General features: G+C 38.0%; 1 protein-coding gene across 3 annotated transcripts in view; it reads right to left on the bottom strand.

Moving 5' to 3' along the window:
- LOC121374019 overlaps positions 1 to 20,865 on the bottom strand; it is a 244,135-nt gene that overhangs the window by 29,404 nt on the left and 193,866 nt on the right. For all 3 annotated transcript variants that reach the window (XM_041500893.1, XM_041500894.1, XM_041500895.1), the window contains one exon: positions 10,923 to 11,723. In XM_041500893.1, coding sequence (XP_041356827.1) covers positions 10,923 to 11,723 — 801 coding nt within the window. The remainder of the gene's footprint in view (positions 1 to 10,922; positions 11,724 to 20,865) is intronic.

Below are 20,865 nucleotides of genomic sequence, written 5' to 3'. Positions count from 1 at the left end.
AAGAAATGGAACAAAATGCAAAAACTTAACACTGAAGCTAAACGCAAAACTTGATTCCAACACTGTCACTGCTGCAGGGCAATTTGTTTTAGCTGGCTGGATTAGAAACACTGGATTCAGATGTTATTTGCAAATATCACCAAAGGCAGACAAAAAAAAAAAAGAATTAATAATAACACAAAAAATCATGTACATCAAGTCGTTACATAATTCATTAGTCTGTTTTTAAATGGAATAATCATATAATGATAATTCAAACCAGCATTATCTCCCCTTGAAATATGACACTGCTTCCCACAAGAAGGAAGAAAACGTTTTATTTAACAACACTCAATACATTTTTATTTATGGTTATATGGGTCAAACATATGGTTAAGGACCACACAGATATTGAGAGAGGAAACCCGCTGTCGCCACTTCATGGGCTACTCTTTTCGATTAGCAGCAAGGGATCTTTTATATGCACCATCCCGTAGACAGGATAGCACATACCATGGCCTTTGATGTACCAGTCGTGGTGCACTGGCTGGAGTGATGCCCCACAAGAAGTACAGCCATTGGCATCTCAAGTGTTTTCGTTACTTTGAGCTACACACAGTAAATATGGCATGCATTGCAGGTGAATTGTTGCAATAAGACAAAGGTTTTGTTCTGTGAGTAGCCTGTGGGCTTGACAGAATTGCCTCCCAATCAGAGACACCTGGTGTAGGAAAGACAAACAAACAGATTTGCTATTGGCCCACATGGTTGCCTTGTAGCAGTGTGTACAGTGGTTCCTCTGGAGTGTTGAAGATAAGATGAAGCACAGTTTTAACACCGATATCTTATCAGGAATCTGACCTGGTTAATGTTTCCTCAGACAGTGTAATATAAATAATAGGCAACAGAACCATATTAAATTTACCATGTCAATACTTGGTCAGGCTTGACAAAGAGCGAAATATTTACTTTAATTATTGTTTCTGTTTCTTGACCTGAGGAGGCACTTGACCGTATGCTGGTTTTGATTCCCATGACCACAGTGGGCCTACATTACCAGAACATAAAATGGTATTTTAGATAGGTAAATGTAATGCTAAATTCCAGAAAAATCCAGGTTTTCCATCCAGACACTTTTAAGACTTGTAATTTGCAGGCTTTTGACATGAAATGTATCTCTCAGGTATGTTAAAACATTGGTGTATTACTCCCTCAAATCTTACAACACTAGAAGGACAAGACCAAATCAAAATATTGTCAAGAATGTCTGCACGAATTAATTCCAATGAAACTTGAACTGGGAAGCAGTGAATATCTACATGTGCTAACCTGCTTGTAACTTGATCGACCTCAGATCTGCTTTGCTGCTTAATGATACTCAAGATAAAAAAATAATCAACTTAAGGTTTTTGTTTAATAAATAATCTTTCCAACTGTATGTCAAATTATGTCTGTGCCAAAACACTGGAAAATGTCAATACCATAATTAACAAAGATCTATCTCATTGCTATTGCAATTAAAAAATAATTCTATATAATGTCAATCAGAAATTGCTTATTTTTTAGGGGAGTATACTTCTGAGCTTCTTCGTAATCACTGTACAATATTTTCCTGTTTAATATCTAGATCTGGGAAATGCCAAAGTTGAGAATATTTGTTGATCTTTTCTGGAGAGGATGTGAAGATGTTATGCCTCCATACAATGAAAATAATTGTTATTAAGTCCATGAGCTGAACATACAGTTGTACTAACATCATTGAGCTATGAGTTGAAGGTTATAGGACCCTCCCATAGTTAAGGTACCATTTGTCATGTCGGTACTTGTTGTAGAAGCTTAATATAGTCAGGTTTGTAGTTACTTGTTATTTTTAGTACTAAATGATATAAACAACTATGAAAGTGGTATACTGCTACTTGTGTAACAGCAAAATGTTGTGGGGGTTTTGCATGAGTGTGACTAACTGAACATTTTTATGGTCAACCTATGTTGATTTGATTATGTACAAAAAATTCTAACACACTTCATATAATATGTTTAACTGTATGCCCAAGGTCAGCATCTATAACATACAGATATATCAACTGTTACTTCATTAAAACATCAAACAACATAAACCAGTACTGTTTCTCTTTGATGTATATGACGCATTTCATTAACTCAGTTAAGTGATGATACTGATGGCCAAATAACTTACTTAGAAAACAAAAAATTAAAAGAAATGATTACGAAAACTATTAAACTTATACAAGTTCATACAAAACACATGCTCTTTTTAAGCACTTTTCACTGTAAGCTTAGTTTTCAAGAGCTTTTCATTCACTGTACATTCAGTTTGTAACATAACATTAATAATTTTAATAAGTTTTCATGACATATACACAACAATTTTCGATAAAATTATTGACTAATAATAAGTTTCAATATATAATTCTAGCTGACAAATTTTGGTATTAAAAAATAAACTTGAGGAAGGTAAATTTTAATATTTAACAGTGGAAATACAAGTACATGTATGCAAGTCAAGCACTTTTCAGGATGATTTTCTCATATTCAAACACTTTTCATGCGTTATAACAAATTCAAAGAGTTTTTCAATACGGCCACTCAAATTCAAGCACTATTACATTAGGCAATCAAGTGCATAGCCTCCCAAACATTTTCCATGGCAAAATTTTAGGACAAAAATAACAAAACAAATCATGGCTTTATTTGTTATTGTTTTTTAAATTAATCATTTCCAAATATTTATTTAATGCCATATCCTGCTATTAAATATTTTTCAAAAAGCAATTAGTGTCCAGCATGTTGGATAATATTCTTAAAATTCCATTCTGATAGAAAGTATTTTCTTGCACCAAAATGTTTGATATTATTTAGTTTGTGTCAATGTATGGCCAAAGAAAAGAAAAAAAAACCCACCATTTCTAAAAATAACAAAAATGTTTTATTTTGTTTGCGCTTTTAATATTTTCCTTTTTTAAACTAAAAATCTAAATAAACCTTTGATTAAATATAGTTTGCATTCTGTTTGTTCAGAGTGTTTGTTGTTTGAAAATAGTAGGCTTTATATTTAAAATAAGAAATCATGTTAAATATGTTCTTGAACAACGTTATTAATCTGCAATGTGTTATATATGTAATCTGAAAACCATAGTCTATGTGGAAGCTGATGAAATTTGCAGGTTGCCAGCTTATTTTGAGAAGCCTGAGAATCATTAAAATATCAGTCTTTTCCATCATTTCATTTATGAAGTTCTGCAATTATCATTTATTAGTCCCCTACATGTAATATACATGGATCTACTGATGAAATGATTTCCTGGAGTATTATTAAACAAGCATTCATTCCCTTTGATATTCTGTTTTTCAATTTCCTACCATCTCATATGATATAACCATCAAACAATCTTAAGAGGTCAAGTGCTTCCCCCCCTCCCCCCCATCTCTCTTGTGGAGAATACTCCAAAAACCAGACAGCAGATGCTTACATGAAAAAGAAAAAAATGGTAAGTGCCCCACTTCACTTGTATGGAGCCAAAGAAATAAGTATGTCCCAGTGCTCAACATACAACATACATCATATCCAGACTCAAATATCACCATTTACATTTCAAATGTTTATTGCCATGTGTACCAGAACAACTATGTCCCACTGCAAGAACACATTGGTGTAACATACACTGTATCCAGACCCAAATATCACCATTTATCATTTTGATTGTTTATAATTGTCCTGTGCCAGAGAACAGACAATGTATGTGAGCATCAATGTCACCATGGTCAATAAAAACCTCCCAGAACACTGAGTTAAAGTCACTGACCCTAGATCCCTAGGTACATCATGTACCTTTTCTGTTTGGCAAGTACTAACACATCTATAATGTAATGGTAAAAAAGCTGTATTAACATATGAAGAGTTTCACTGCAAAACACGATAAATGCCATATTAAAAGCCATTAAAAGCCATTGTGGGAACACCACTGTGGGGACACTGTTCACACATAGACAAACACAAGTTTAAATTCAGTTTTCAACAAAAGGCGATAAAATTGTCTGAGGATATATTGCGGATTGCAGACAAACTGGCGTAGTGTTTATGGTGGTTTGGAATAAAACGTTTTTAGGATTGGGTGTATATAGTTGCGTTTATCGTGCTTCGTGTATACCAAGACAAAAACGTTAAGCAATTTGGTACTACTGCATTATATTTCAAAATACTACCTAACTATATTCAAAGATGGGACATTTACACATTTCATTTTATATTGAAAATCTCCCGTTACTTATACTGTTAAATGATGCATCAGTTAAATCTAGTGTCTGATTTCACTTTGAAAGTCATAAGGTTTTTTGGGGTTTTTTTTATTGCATCACTTTTACCTAACTGAAAACTTGTTTTGTCTTAGTATGTATATTTTACACGGCCTGCATGCATGATACTGTTTAACAGTCATCATTGTAATGAAGATGTTATATCTGGTGATCACAGTGAGCCCAAATATCACAGCAAATGATGAAAAACACCACCTGCTAGATTAGTGTGACATGTATTATGAGAATTTAGTGTAGGCGTATCACTCTATTTTAAATATATAATCATGTTTTGTGTTTTATAAAAAATTTCATTCAGTAGCCAAAAAAAAGAGCTCCATTTCACCGGCTAAATTATGGCTTGTCCACAAATGAGTAAAACATGTTTGGAGATAAATTCCAATTTATAAAGAAATGTTCCTGTGTAAAAAAAATAGAAGTTTTTATTATGTCTAGACGTGCACCAAGATGTGTTTGAATATATAAACACCTGTAATATTTATGACATCACTTTACATTATTGACTTAAATATACACTGCCTCACATAACCTTTATTCCAGTGACAAAAGTATAGTCATTTTCCTTTTAATAAACATCGATTAAAATATCTTGAAAAAAACACCATTAACTTCAATTTCACTTTCATCCTGGTAAAAAAAACATTGCTGTTTTGAAATATTTTTTTTACAAGTAACAAATTGTGCTAAGCTTAAAATATTTAAAAACAATTAACTTCATTTATCTTTATCCCGGTGACAAAAGCAGTGCCATTTTAACGGATTCTGGACTAGAAAAAAATCAGCATCAGGCCTGACTAATGGACATTTGTCAACACATCTTACTTGAGTCTCCATCGCTGGAATGTATACATCACCATTTGTTCTACTGTGCAAACGAAGGGAAGGCTGTACAAACACAAGGGCCGTCCACAAACCGTTTCCAATTTAACGTACACCTAGCTAAATGTTAAAACACGAAACAATCTGCCTGGAAATCTCTGTCCTCGGAATATCCATACTCCCCAACACATACACCTCACAGAAAATGAAATCACTGTAAAAATATTTTACTCTTCTTTTTTTTCCCCCCCAACCTCCTGTTGGTGATTCTAAAATTAAAATGAGCAGCTGAATGAAAACCTGGAATCACATTGGGTGACACCAGGTAAACAGCGACTGACAGGAGAACCACTGAAGATGGAACAAATCACTGATGAACTGTGCGGCTATTCTTTGCCTCTAGCCAACAGGTTGCTTTGTTGACGGAGCTAAAGGTGATGGGGGGGAATCATCCTTATTTCCCCCATCCGTTCAACTTGACAATAATCATTGCACCGGTGTTCACAGAGTGACACAAATTTTCTGGCACAATCCCCAAGCTTAGAGATGAAAATAGCAGGTGAAAGGTAGGAAAGTAACAGTCATCAAAGCCACGTGGATCATACCACTGCGATTTGTAACAGGGGAGGCAGGTTGTGAAAAATCCATTGAAATTTAATGGCCACACCTGTTCAAGAACCCTAAACACCAAAGGTCAGTGGGAGTACAACCTTTTACGACCTGCTTCAAATTTCCCGTTAGCCTTGAGAAAATAATAACAGCCATAATAAGCCGGTGGGAGGAAAACAAAAGGTCCCTGGGTGGAGAGTGGACCAAACAGAAGACATGCGTTATCACCTAGGCCCTATTTCTCAGGAATATCGGCATCGTATACCACCATAGTATACCACCGTATAGCCCTGATTCATGTATAGCTGTTCAGTGGAGCTGATTGGGTACAGGTGGGGGTTATCAGAGAAAACATAAACAATGTAGGGTTAATCAACAGCCCGGAGCGGAGGTGGGACATAAACTAGGAACATGGGTAAATATGTATACTGCCAATAATAGTCTTTGAAGTCTGGTGCAGTAAATAAAACCCATAGGTAAGAGTGTTTAGTAAATTTAAGGGAAGAAACATGAATATTATTTTAATTAAAGGCACTGATCCAAGTTTTATAAAGTGCAGTATAAAATATGTTTTGGCTACTACAGCTTTATTATGTACTGTTATATTCCACATTGAAAAGTCCTTCTTAATTTGATATAAATTTATGATAACATTTGGCCAATTCAATGTTTTTCTGGTCGTTATGTTATTTGTAGTAGCTCAAAATGTATTTTTATCAAAACAGACAAGGAAAATAATATTTTGAGAACTAAGGTTAGTGACTTTAAGAGTTAATTAAGTTTAAACATGCTATTTCTGAAACGGCAGTATAGGTGGGAGGTTTAATTTTAAATAATTAAATTTTAAAAAATACTAACGATTTTAAACATTACTATTTGTTTATCCAAGTACAAAACAAGAGAGCTCGCTTGAGGTGCTTGCATCGCAGGATCGAACCACCTCGATGGATCCATTCAGCTGGACAAAAGCTGTGGTATGTGCTTTCCTATCTGTGGGCATATAAAAGATCCATTGCAGCACTAGAAAAAAATGTAGCGGTTTCCTCTAATGACTACAAGTCAGAATTACCCAATGTTTAACACCCAATAGCTGATGATTAATTAATCAATGTGGTCCAGTGATGTCAAACAAAACAAACAAATACAAATACAAAATAAATGAAAGAAAAAGAGAAAAAGAAATGCTCAAGTTTCAGTGAAACCCGTCTAAACTGAACACATTCAAAACTAGGTCTCATAATAGGGTAGACAGCATTCAGCACAGATATGGGATTTAAAACTAGCCAGGTAAGTGAAACAATAGAAAAACACTGAATTAAATCACATGGCTGTTAAAACCTTTCCCACTTTTAAATAGTTAAAGTGTTGTTAAAAGACGCATCCATTTGCAGTGCAATCCTAAATAAAGGCATAAACTGAAGAGCTAATCAGGTGCTAATTATGGCAATTATGACAGGTAAATTCCTAACAAACATGTATGCCTCTCCACCTCATCCCATACTAATACACACACACACACACACACACACACACACACACACACACACACACACACACACACACACTGTCTACAAGACAAAAACAGCAGTATCTCATGTAACACCCTGGCAATTAATCTTTACTCACTTGACGCATTTAATTTACAGAACAAGAAACTAGTATGAATTGCTTCCCTTTAACAGAAATGGAAGCTGACAAGAATAGTCTCCCTTTAAGTTATCTATTGGTATGCTACATAAATAAAGACATTTATAATGTATAATTCATGTTATTAGATAAAATTGCACTTACCTATTAATTTTAATAATAACCATTATTAATTACCATATATGTTAGACAATAATAAAGCCATAGTTTAAACTGTGCTGAGGTTTTGTTAAACAAATACTCCTTCATCTATTCTCTTAAACCACTGCAATAAAAATTTGTCCACTACTTGTTTGTACTCTATTTCCCATTACAGCATTTCCTATAACAAGTAATATATGTAAAACAATTAATGTCAGATTTTAGGTATAATTTACAATGTAAAACTAATTAACACTGTCAGCTGTGTGCCCATTGTTCTTGTCCTTTCAGACTTTAGTTTAAAGTAAACTGGTGATGTTTTGGCACCTCCGAATCACTCATCGTTATGTAATAGGTCAAGTGAAATACTGGTGCACAATTAGCTGTCAACTGCCATATATTTCCAACCTATTTATTGCTAGTTAAAGGGACTATCTTGAGTGTGTTGCCATTGGTAAGATGTTGCCGACTAACAGAACCATTTTTAAATGATTATAATTACACATTAAAATGTTTTCTCCATAAAATAAAACTGGGTGTATAATAAATGTGTTTCTATCATCCTAGTGTTTGTATGCAGGTCGGATCGATCCCTGTTGGTGTGTCCATTGGGCTATTTCTCATTCCAGCCACTGCACCATAACTAGTATATCAACGGTCATGGTATGTGCTTTCCTGTCTGTGGGATAGTGCATATAAAAGATACCTTGCTACTAATGGAAAAATGTAGCGGGTTTCCTCTCTAAGACTATATGTCAGAATTACCTATAGCTGATGATTAATAAATCAATGTGCTCTAGAGGTGTCGTTAAACAAAACAATCATATGTACGAAATTATTGGGAGGCCAATTCCAGTTTGGGCTGTACTTAAAAACAATAGGACTACCAGAAACACACTGAATTTACAAACACTGATATTCTAAACAAAACACAACATTTAGTAATTATTTAATTCCAGTCTTTCAAACCTTTTTATTAGTTTGAAAACATCTTACAATGGTAGCAAACTCAGGACAGTCCCTTTAACAGTGGCGTCTCTTTACTAGAACTCCCTTCAGTCTCAGTGACCTAGACAGAACCTCTGAGCCTGTTCTTATAAAAGCTCAGACTGAAGACCTCAGTGGCTTCCAGACATAACTAAGCTATTTGTGTGGGCGAGACTTTATTAATACCTAGAGTCTAGACTTTACAATTTTATGAACAGTGCTGTCATTAAGACAGGAAATAACCGGTGAAAATTATACTACAGTTGGCTATTACAATCTGCTATGAATGGCATGTGACCTAAACAAGTTGATACCAAACCCTAACTTAGTAAGAATGATACAATTTCTGGCATAGGAAGCGGGGGATGGGGGGGGGGGGGGGGGGGGGGGGCGGCAAGGGAGGCATGTTTTGATAAGTCACTAGCCACAGGGCTAGTGGGTTTGTCAAAACCACTAGCCCACCAAGATAAAGCACTAGCCCAAATTCCTGATAAATTATAACTGGATTTTTATATAATTTTTGTAACATTACACATTTACGAGTATAACAGTATAAAAAATACAAACTCTTAAATCATGTTGTAACTTTCATTTTTTTGTCGTGTAATACGTTTGGTCTTTTGTCAAGTGTGATCCATCATCATTGTCCCGTTTTCGTTTTTGCCCTCCCCCCGGGGAAAAATAATTGAGTGATCTCATGGTTGGTATCTAAACCCACTATCAAACGAATTAAATTTAAATGAGGGTACGACAGTGTGACACACGGTAACAGATGGTTCAGTGTATTTGGTAGTTAGTTATATATTTAGGACCTTCTATTTATGTCGCCAAGAACGGTGATGCCAATTGCTCAAATACAGGGCATTATCCCGTGAAGATATCAAAAGAATATAACGGCAACATCTAATCCGTTGTTAATTTATGAACAAAAAAGGTATTATTTTGTATACGACACCAGCTGTGACGTATTATCCAAACCACTACACGTAATAGGCCAAGCCGAGTCATTGCATATGCGGTTACCATTAAAGTTAATTGTTTTCCTAATTGCCGATAACCACATGTCAGCGAAGTGTTAAATTAGAAAACAATAGGTAAATAAAACAAATATTGAAATTCAAAGCATGGCTGGGGTTTACTTGATTGAGATTAACCTGTCGTCGCGATTGGTGATTTCCAAGTTCTTAGCTTAAAACATATGTGCAAGATTAACTACCACATGACATGTCCAACCAATCAAAACACGCATGTCATAAGACTTATTTCCTGTGCCAGAAACTTCAAAGGGAAAAGTAAACAATTCATGCTGTAACTGTGATGATGTAGAGATAGCATGTTACTGCAGTTTGCAGACCTAGCTCAAGTAGATTATTATTATATACTGATAGCGTTGTTGATTTTATTCGATGACAAATGTCACAATCAAATTTATTAAACGAAATTTCAGCCAAGAGAAAAAGAAGAAAAGAAAAACCCCACGATCGAGCGATAACGGGCTTAGTGGTTTTACATTTCTCACTAGCCCGAACTTAAAAACCACTAGCCACGGGCGTCGTGCTAGCGGATTTGTCGAACTCTGCAGTAGCAGCAGTGATGATTTATATATATTTATATTTATATACATATATATATATGTGTGAGCCCCCTCTTTTTGGCACCTTCCTACGCCACTGATATCATAACCAATCAGGGACAATCTTTCAAATGCATATCATAAGGCTATCAATATGCACAAATTATGTAAAAATACCTTTTGGTCTGGAAGCATTAATTCTTTGAAATTCTATACCTTGCTAATATTCATAAAATAGGCACTGAGAATTGACCATCACACTTCAGGGGAGCACTGTACCAAAAGTATCAAACATTTGGTAATTCTGACATGTATACAACCTTAAAGGACACCCCTACATAGAATAGCACAAGCTATGGCCTTTGATATACACGTTGCTAGGCACTGGGTGGTATGGGAAACACCCAGTTAGAGAAAGGAAAGGAAATGTTTTATCAGGCATATGGTTAAGGATCACACAGATATTGAGGGAGGAAACCTGCTGTCGCCATTTCATGGGCTACCGTTTTCGATTAGCAGCAAAAGATCTTTTATATGCACCATCCCATAGACAGGATAGCACATACCACAGCCTTTGCCGTACCAGTTATGGTGCACTGGCTGGAGTGAGAAATAGCGCAATGGGCCCACTCACAGGGATCTATCCCAAACCGAATGCGTATCAAGCGAGCGCTGTACCACTGGGCTACGCCTCGCACCCCCCAGTTAGAGAATTCAGACTACTGAAGGCTTCAACTCAAACACCCCAGGAGAGCGCATTCTACCACATTGCTTAATCCCACATTCACACTGAGCTAATGTAGCCAGAAGTAAAACAAAAAATGTCACTTACTTATTATTCTCTCCATTCTCTTCAATACTCCTTCCTTCTATTAGCGCTGGAGGAGGGGGAGGCAACTCTTCATCAGAAGACTTCACTTCTTCAATATTTAGTGGTGGTGAAGGCATTGGTGGCACGTCAGACAAAATTCTCTCCCTTTTCACCTGACCATTTCCCTCTGCAAGCTGCGACTTTTGCAACAACTTCTGACTGACCTCACCATCATTCTTGCTATTATTAATATTATTATTATTATTCTCCACAACAACAAACGCACTCTGACTGTTATCCCCAACCATCTGGGACTGGTCCCCGGAAGAGGAGTTAACCACGGAACTGTTGGTCCCCGGCTGTGTGGCCTCTTGAGCGATCATGGGCTCTCGTTTGAATGAGGTTGAGAAGTTGATCTTGGTCCTCGACTGGATGATGCTCATGGGCATGGCATTGGGCCGGTGTTGCTCTGAGTAGCGCCGACTGGCCTGTTTGCGGAGCTGGTCTGCGTACTGCGACTCTTCGCGCGGAGAGTGCGTCTCCCACTGGGTGAGCAGGCTGCGGAACTCCAGCTTTGTGCTGTCGATGCTGCTCTCCTCACCCGTTACCTGCGGCCCTGGCTCGTTCGGCGACGGGCTGATTGCCATCAGCGATGTTGACGTTGTCGTCGTCGAGGCTGGTGCTGACTGTTTCCGGTAGTTACGAGGCGGCAGTGCTGGCGGTGTGTCGTCTTCACTGGGGAGAGGAGGGGGAGGGCGCCGCTGAGTTTGGTACAGATTCTGATAGGTTGGGGAAACTACCATGCCGGAATCCATGCTGCCCCTGGAAATTGAAAAAAACAAAAGTATATAATTAATTGTTTTATTGTGGTTTTAAGGTAAATATGCAAATGTTTATATACATGAACAACTGGTATGTTAAAAACCAATTCTGCTTCACCAAAAGAGATGGGAGTAGAATATGTATGAACCCGTTGTTCCATACTAAAATATCTAATAAAATCAAGCTATAATTGGAATACTAATACTAAAAACTCTCAAAATCAATAAAGTATTGAAGAAATATGTATACATAAATTAACACATCAATCATTCAACAATGCTGCTGTATTCTTTAAAACCTAACAATACTAAATATATTAATAATTATTATCAACAACACTGTAAACAAAGCTTGGAGGTGAAACTACAAATAGTCTAAAAAGACTGACCCACCATTATTTCGTAACAGAAATTGTACCATATATACAACTTAAAATAAAATTAAAAATTCACTTGCTTTCTCATTTATGAAAATAAAAGCCAGATGACTATTACTAAATAGCAATACTCATCTCTACCCATGTTTTAATCTTTTAAGACTGAATAATATATTGAACAATGTAAACACTTAACATTTACCATAGATTGAATTCATACACAAGGGAGATTACTGTAGCAGAATTGGTTATTCACTATTCTTTATATACGACTTCATTTTTGTAGATGATATATATTTTTTTAATAGTAATAAAAACAGACTAATTAAGCATGTTATTTTCAAAATGTATAGAAATAAAACCAGGGCACTAGCTAGCTGGGTGGCAGGGCATTTGCTCCACAATTAAAATAATGTGCAGCTCGTACCCCTCTATTTGACTTACCCTTATTTTTTAACTGTCACCACCCAGCTGTTTCTGGCTCACTAGAGCCCTGATAACAAATTACTTTAAAAATAAGCATATTTCAGCCAGTGGGCCAACATGTATTCTTCAAAGACGAGGTTGGTTTGATTCTTCAGCTCAGCTCAATGACGGCGACAGCTGACAATTAAGACTACATTAGAATTCCTCAACAATGGAATGTTAATCCCGGCACAAAGTGACAATTTGCTGCTAATGCGCTTCTCGCTGTCCCTTTCAACAGGAATATCAAACCGTCAATGCAACAAAAAGAAGCTGGAACCAGCCACGACTGCTTTCTAAACATCTTTCAACCAACATGGAATGTTGTCCCAATAATTTGATCAATGGATTCCCCCATAATTAGAGTGACACGGCCAGTTTAAAAGTGATAATTACTCAATTTCACAGTTATTTTAAGGCTATGCTTTAAAAAGAATGTTTCCTCTGACTCCACCTACGTGGTTTGGGTTAAAACACATACAGTAAACCAATTTAATATTACAAAGTGGGGTTTTTTCATTAATTTGCACCTTAGTGTACATTAGTGTAATTTCGTGAATAAGAGATATCGCCTTCAGTTATCTCAAACCTAAAAAATACTGTGTACATATAAATGACATGTCTTGAGGTTGAGCGCGAACAACACTAAATTTATATGTATGCATTTTCTCCCCAGTTAACAATAGTTCTATTTCATGTATATGAACCCCACCTCTCACACACACCCCGACCACCCTACTAACACCAACCATGTACACTTTATAAGAATATACACACACATGCTAAGTACCTACATGTCTGATCAAGTTTTTTCACGCTCACATAAAGAATAAACTGTATACTCCACATACTTTATTATTATTCACGTCTGCTCACACTAACGGAGTAACATAATATCTCAAGTTTAGTATTCATACATGTATATATCATAAAACCTATAACCAGATTCTTGATACTCTACCTATAAATTGTTAAACATACATCACATACCAACATGCCATATATGTTTTATGGAATACATTTTTTACCACATTCACACAAAGAATAGGGTACTCTAAATATATTAATACTCATCAGCAGAAAATCGTACTATATCATTACATGGTTATTTACGACTTATTTGTGACACTACTGGCTTGACTGAGTATTTCTTGTCCAGTAAGAAACTATGTAACACCTACACCCACACACAGAGAATGACCAGGGATGTAATTGAATTAATTAAACTTGTACGGACTGGCAGTTAAGCCCGTAAGAATGTACAGAACGTCAAACCATTGACAGAGAGAGAGAGACCTTTACGACAGAGACCAGTCAATGCAAACACTCAAAGCCAACTGAGCCAGACAAAGCAACAATGTTTATAATCGGACACGCATGCCTCGTGCCCAACAATGCGTGAAGCTGACAGTTAGCGCAATCGCGTTCAAACCCCAGGCCATTTAACCAGCGTGGCTTGGAAACAATGCACTGAACGTTTTCCTACATATATAATTACTATAAATGAAGTGGCAAATTTGCTCCAAATTAAATGGTTCAGGATTCTAAGACGAGTACATATTGTGTATACGGTACACAGGTACAGAGAGTGGAAATTTGGTGATGTGATAATGGAAGATGTCAGTATGTATGTGAGAAAAAGTGGGAGAAAATCACATGTACATACAGGTAGTGAGGGTCCAGATTTTTTTTTTTTTTAAAGGGGGAGGGGTAGACACTGACGTAGGAAGTGGGGGGGTAGGGGGGCAAGGGGGGGGCATGTGCCAGACAAAGCAACAATGTTTATAATCAGATAAACATTTCAGATATTTTGCTTTATAATAGTGTATAAGTATATAAATATAAAAGTGTGCCCCCCCCCCCCTCCCCCCACCACTTTTTGGCATCTTCCTATGCCACTGGTAGAATTTGTAGAATCTACTTTTTGCTGGAAAAAAAGTTAATTTAGTTTAACACCGCCACTACAATACATTGATTAATCCATTATTGGCTGTTGGGATCACAAATATTCTGGCACATAAGTCAAAGAAAACCTGCTATATTTTTTCATTAACAGCAAGGGTCGTATGTACTTTTCCCACAGACAGAACAGCACATACCACAGCTTTGATATACCAGTTATAGCACACTGGTTTGGACAGAAAAATCAAATGTATCCACCAAGGTTTGATCTGATGACCCAAGCATTTCAGGCTACTCTCACCCCACCTTTTTACTGGAGGACATTTGGTATGATCTATTTTTACAATATTCCATAGAAAGGGATGGGGGGAAAAGGGATGGGGGAAAAGAGAGAGGGAGTCCACTAGCAACAATTATATTAATTTATTAACTAATTTTACTTCTTGGTATTTCTAACTGGAAGATTTTGTCAAATAACAAAACATATTAGGAACCTCATTATATAGAACATGGTTTCAAGTACCACATAAAAGTGATAATATATTTTTCATTCATTAATTAGACTTATTATATGACTATTATCTATAAACAAATCGCATTCACATATACTGGTAGTACTTAAATATATCCCTTCCCCACTCCTTTAATAAGATATATAAAGACACTAAAAAGGCAGTGTGTTCAGCAATGACGTATCCCACATTCCTGTGAAGATGGCGACATGGAAACACATGTATTGGACCAATGTCCTTACGGTGGTACATGTACTCCACTACATAACCCCTTCGACATAATCCCAGTCAGCTTGTGTGGTAGAAAGCCTGGTGCCACACGGCGACATGCTAACCGGTGACACTGACAGATCAGACGTCACATCTCCACCCAGATGACCAGATGTGTCACTTGTGGCCAGGTTAGCTTGGCTCTCCATCGGTCCAAGAGCGGGACATAGCCCAGTGAGAAAACACTAGCTTGATGCATGGTCGATCTAGGATCGATCTCTACCGGTGAGCCCAGTGAGAAAACACTAGCTTGATGCATGGTCGATCTAGGATCGATCTCTGCCGGTGAGCCCAGTGAGAAAACACTAGCTTGATGCATGGTCGATCTAGGATCGATCTCTGCCGGTGAGCCCAGTGAGAAAACACTAGCTTGATGCATGGTCGATCTAGGATCGATCTCTGTCATTTAGCCCAGTGAGAAAACACTAGCTTGATGCATGGTCGATCTAGGATCGATCTCTGCCGGTGAGCCCAGTGAGAAAACACTAGCTTGATGCATGGTCGATCTAGGATCGATCTCTGTCATTTAGCCCAGTGAGAAAACACTAGCTTGATGCATGGTCGATCTAGGATCGATCTCTGCCAGTGAGCCCAGTGAGAAAACACTAGCTTGATGCATGGTCGATCTAGGATCGATCTCTGTCATTTAGCCCAGTGAGAAAACACTAGCTTGATGCATGGTCGATCTAGGATCGATCTCTGCCGGTGAGCCCAGTGAGAAAACACTAGCTTGATGCATGGTCGATTAGGATCGATCTCTGTCATTTAGCCCAGTGAGAAAACACTAGCTTGATGCATGGTCGATCTAGGATCGATCTCTGCCGGTGAGCCCAGTGAGAAAACACTAGCTTGATGCATGGTCGATTAGGATCGATCTCTGCCGGTGAGCCCAGTGAGAAAACACTAGCTTGATGCATGGTCGATCTAGGATCGATCTCTGCCGGTGAGTCCAGTGAGAAAACACTAGCTTGATGCATGGTCGATCTAGGATCGATCTCTGCCGGTGAGCCCAGTGAGAAAACACTAGCTTGATGCATGGTCGATTAGGATCGATCTCTGTCATTTAGCCCAGTGAGAAAACACTAGCTTGATGCATGGTCGATCTAGGATCGATCTCTGCCGGTGAGCCCAGTGAGAAAACACTAGCTTGATGCATGGTCGATTAGGATCGATCTCTGTCATTTAGCCCAGTGAGAAAACACTAGTTTGATGCATGGTCGATCTAGGATCGATCTCTGCCGGTGAGCCCAGTGAGAAAACACTAGCTTGATGCATGGTCGATTAGGATCGATCTCTGTCATTTAGCCCAGTGAGAAAACACTAGCTTGATGCATGGTCGATCTAGGATCGATCTCTGCCGGTGAGCCCAGTGAGAAAACACTAGCTTGATGCATGGTCGATTAGGATCGATCTCTGTCATTTAGCCCAGTGAGAAAACACTAGCTTGATGCATGGTCGATCTAGGATCGATCTCTGCCGGTGAGCCCAGTGAGAAAACACTAGCTTGATGCATGGTCGATTAGGATCGATCTCTGTCATTTAGCCCAGTGAGAAAACACTAGCTTGATGCATGGTCGATCTAGGATCGATCTCTGCCGGTGAGCCCAGTGAGAAAACACTAGCTTGATGCATGGTCGATTAGGATCGATCTCTGTCATTTAGCCCAGTGAGAAAACACTAGCTTGATGCATGGTCGATCTAGGATCGATCTCTGCCGGTGAGCCCAGTGAGAAAACACTAGCTTGATGCATGGTCGATCTAGGATCGATCTCTGCCGGTGAGCCCAGTGAGAAAACACTAGCTTGATGCATGGTCGATCTAGGATCGATCTCTGCCGGTGAGCCCAGTGAGAAAACACTAGCTTGATGCATGGTCGATTAGGATCGATCTCTGTCATTTAGCCCAGTGAGAAAACACTAGCTTGATGCATGGTCGATCTAGGATCGATCTCTGCCGGTGAGCCCAGTGAGAAAACACTAGCTTGATGCATGGTCGATTAGGATCGATCTCTGTCATTTAGCCCAGTGAGAAAACACTAGCTTGATGCATGGTCGATTAGGATCGATCTCTGTCATTTAGCCCAGTGAGAAAACACTAGCTTGATGCATGGTCGATCTAGGATCGATCTCTGCCGGTGAGCCCAGTGAGAAAACACTAGCTTGATGCATGGTCGATTAGGATCGATCTCTGCCGGTGAGCCCAGTGAGAAAACACTAGCTTGATGCATGGTCGATCTAGGATCGATCTCTGCCGGTGAGTCCAGTGAGAAAACACTAGCTTGATGCATGGTCGATCTAGGATCGATCTCTGCCGGTGAGCCCAGTGAGAAAACACTAGCTTGATGCATGGTCGATTAGGATCGATCTCTGTCATTTAGCCCAGTGAGAAAACACTAGCTTGATGCATGGTCGATCTAGGATCGATCTCTGCCGGTGAGCCCAGTGAGAAAACACTAGCTTGATGCATGGTCGATTAGGATCGATCTCTGTCATTTAGCCCAGTGAGAAAACACTAGTTTGATGCATGGTCGATCTAGGATCGATCTCTGCCGGTGAGCCCAGTGAGAAAACACTAGCTTGATGCATGGTCGATTAGGATCGATCTCTGTCATTTAGCCCAGTGAGAAAACACTAGCTTGATGCATGGTCGATCTAGGATCGATCTCTGCCGGTGAGCCCAGTGAGAAAACACTAGCTTGATGCATGGTCGATTAGGATCGATCTCTGTCATTTAGCCCAGTGAGAAAACACTAGCTTGATGCATGGTCGATCTAGGATCGATCTCTGCCGGTGAGCCCAGTGAGAAAACACTAGCTTGATGCATGGTCGATTAGGATCGATCTCTGTCATTTAGCCCAGTGAGAAAACACTAGCTTGATGCATGGTCGATCTAGGATCGATCTCTGCCGGTGAGCCCAGTGAGAAAACACTAGCTTGATGCATGGTCGATTAGGATCGATCTCTGTCATTTAGCCCAGTGAGAAAACACTAGCTTGATGCATGGTCGATCTAGGATCGATCTCTGCCGGTGAGCCCAGTGAGAAAACACTAGCTTGATGCATGGTCGATCTAGGATCGATCTCTGCCGGTGAGCCCAGTGAGAAAACACTAGCTTGATGCATGGTCGATCTAGGATCGATCTCTGCCGGTGAGCCCAGTGAGAAAACACTAGCTTGATGCATGGTCGATTAGGATCGATCTCTGTCATTTAGCCCAGTGAGAAAACACTAGCTTGATGCATGGTCGATCTAGGATCGATCTCTGCCGGTGAGCCCAGTGAGAAAACACTAGCTTGATGCATGGTCGATTTCTGCCGGTGGGCCTACTGGGCTATTTCTCGGTCTAGCCAGTGCACCATGACTGGTATATCAAAGGCCGTGGTATGTGCTATCCTGTCTGTGGGATGGTGCATATAAAAGATCTCTTGCTACAAATGGAAAAATATAGCAGGTTTCATCCCTATGACTGTGTCAAAAATGACCATATGTTTGACATCCAATAGTCGATGATTAATAAATGAATGTGCTCTAGTGGTGTCGTTAAACAAAACAAACCATCGGTCTAAGTTGTTTTGTGGCCAGGTGAGTTTGTGTCTTGTTAACGTTTGAATCACAGTAACAACTCCATCTGGTGCAAAGAATGCTGATCATTCAGCCAACTCTTTAGAGAAAGAAAAAGAATATTTGGTTATTGAAAACTCGGGGAACATTTTGTTTCCAAAAAAATTATTAGTGATATTTGTAGTCAACTGAAATTAGTGACATGATACTGAACAAAATGTTCCCTGCACCTCAGCATATTTTAAATCATGGCATGTATACTTATATACAGACACAAGTTGGTGTTTCTGCCAAAAAGAAAATGGTTTACGTTTAGGGTTAGGGTTAAGAAAATCATACAATAATGATAAGAGTAATTAATTTTGTCAAAAAGTTAACTCACAATAAAAAAATCTGCAAAAATATTTGGGTATGGTGCCATACCCGTTTTACCCCCTGGCAGAAACCCTGGTACTATACTAGAGAATAAAAAAGAAAACCTGCTTTCCCATACCATGATCTTTACTATTCAGCCAATCATCTCATACACACAAGAAGTACATTGTGTACATTGAGCATCATATTTGTTTAACAGACAAAATGTTTGGCCAATAAAAAATAAAGAGGCAGGCCTTTATCCATTGGCCCATATATAACCATAATAACAATGTGTGGAGTAAATTGTCAAGTAAATTATCCTCGGACGAGGATGAAAATAAAGGACTTATTTTAATATGGCCTTATTATGGACAGGCTGTTATTACACAAGTTTCTTCATAACAATAGGTTTGACAGAATATCATCAAACTGACACAACAGCACCAAAACATACGAGTATCTCCAGTATCTCGTAACAACAACAATACTGCGGTGAACGGAAGAAAATATGGAAGAAAATATTTACTTATCATATCTAATACAATAATGAACACTTGAAGCATTTATTATTCCATCTTTTTTCTTTTTTTTTAAATCTTTCTTTTCTTCAAGTGTCATCGTTGTGTGAGAAGGTTATCTAAAGTTATTTAGACTATACATAAAAATGTGTCAAGAGTTTTGAATTACAAAGTTCCAAAAGATAATTCATAGCTAAACATAGTTTTGTATTGTGTTGTGAATGGGTATTTCTGTTTTCATAACAAAAAGCCATCTTGGATTTCACATGGAATGGCAAAGTATGAATAACATATAGAGTTTGTACATCTATTATGATGAGCATGTCTAACCTGTAAGAACAGGCCATGCCAATGGTTTTTATCAGATTCTTAGTGCATGTAGTTTATATGATACCCATATCTAAGATTAAAAACTGCTAGTTAAACAACGTGTGATATGCCTTAATTAACTTATTATAATTAAAAGTTAAATTTATTGCAAATCTAAAATTACAAATATTATAGGAACTATAATACGCATTTCTTAATTATTTATTGTGGCATTTTATTTGTCTCTTTAAGTTAAAAAAAATAATATTCAAATTTTTGTTAATAAAAATTATATAAAATAAGAATGCTGCCCCTCCCCCACAATTTTTTTTTATTTTTATTATAAATTATTTGGAACATTTGTTTGGAACTTTCTGTATTGCTAACAATAATTTTTTGTCCAGCTAAACACTGGTACATAGGCCTACATAATGCAAGTCAGGTGGACCGAAAAGACTAAATTATTCACATCTACTCTAAACACAGCCATTATTTCTCATCTTGAAAGCTGTAAAAGTAAACAAACAAAATACTCAATTTAAAACTGACAAACTGCAGGTGAAAAACACAGGTACTCACTAAACTTTGTTTCAGAATATACTTCCTCGAAAAATGCACAAATCTTCGTCATGTACAAAATATTTTGCAACAGACAAGTGGCATAACTCCAAGTTAACTACCGGTACAACCAGCACTCCTTGAGAAGTAAGTTTGTACTCCATTCACAAAGTATTTCCTTAAAACACAGCCTGACTAACAGATCACATATCCAATTTATCCAGCTCATCCCACTGATAAACTAACAGGCTACTGCAGCTGCTGTCCAAGAACTCATGCATATTCATGACCACAGTAATGAGGCACTCAAAAGGAA

This window comes from Gigantopelta aegis, chromosome 6, assembly GCF_016097555.1.
Source record: "Gigantopelta aegis isolate Gae_Host chromosome 6, Gae_host_genome, whole genome shotgun sequence".
Classification (NCBI taxonomy): Eukaryota; Metazoa; Mollusca; class Gastropoda; order Neomphalida; family Peltospiridae; genus Gigantopelta; species Gigantopelta aegis.
Note: the sequence above shows the minus strand (reverse complement) of the source record. Positions and strands in the feature narration are given on the sequence as shown.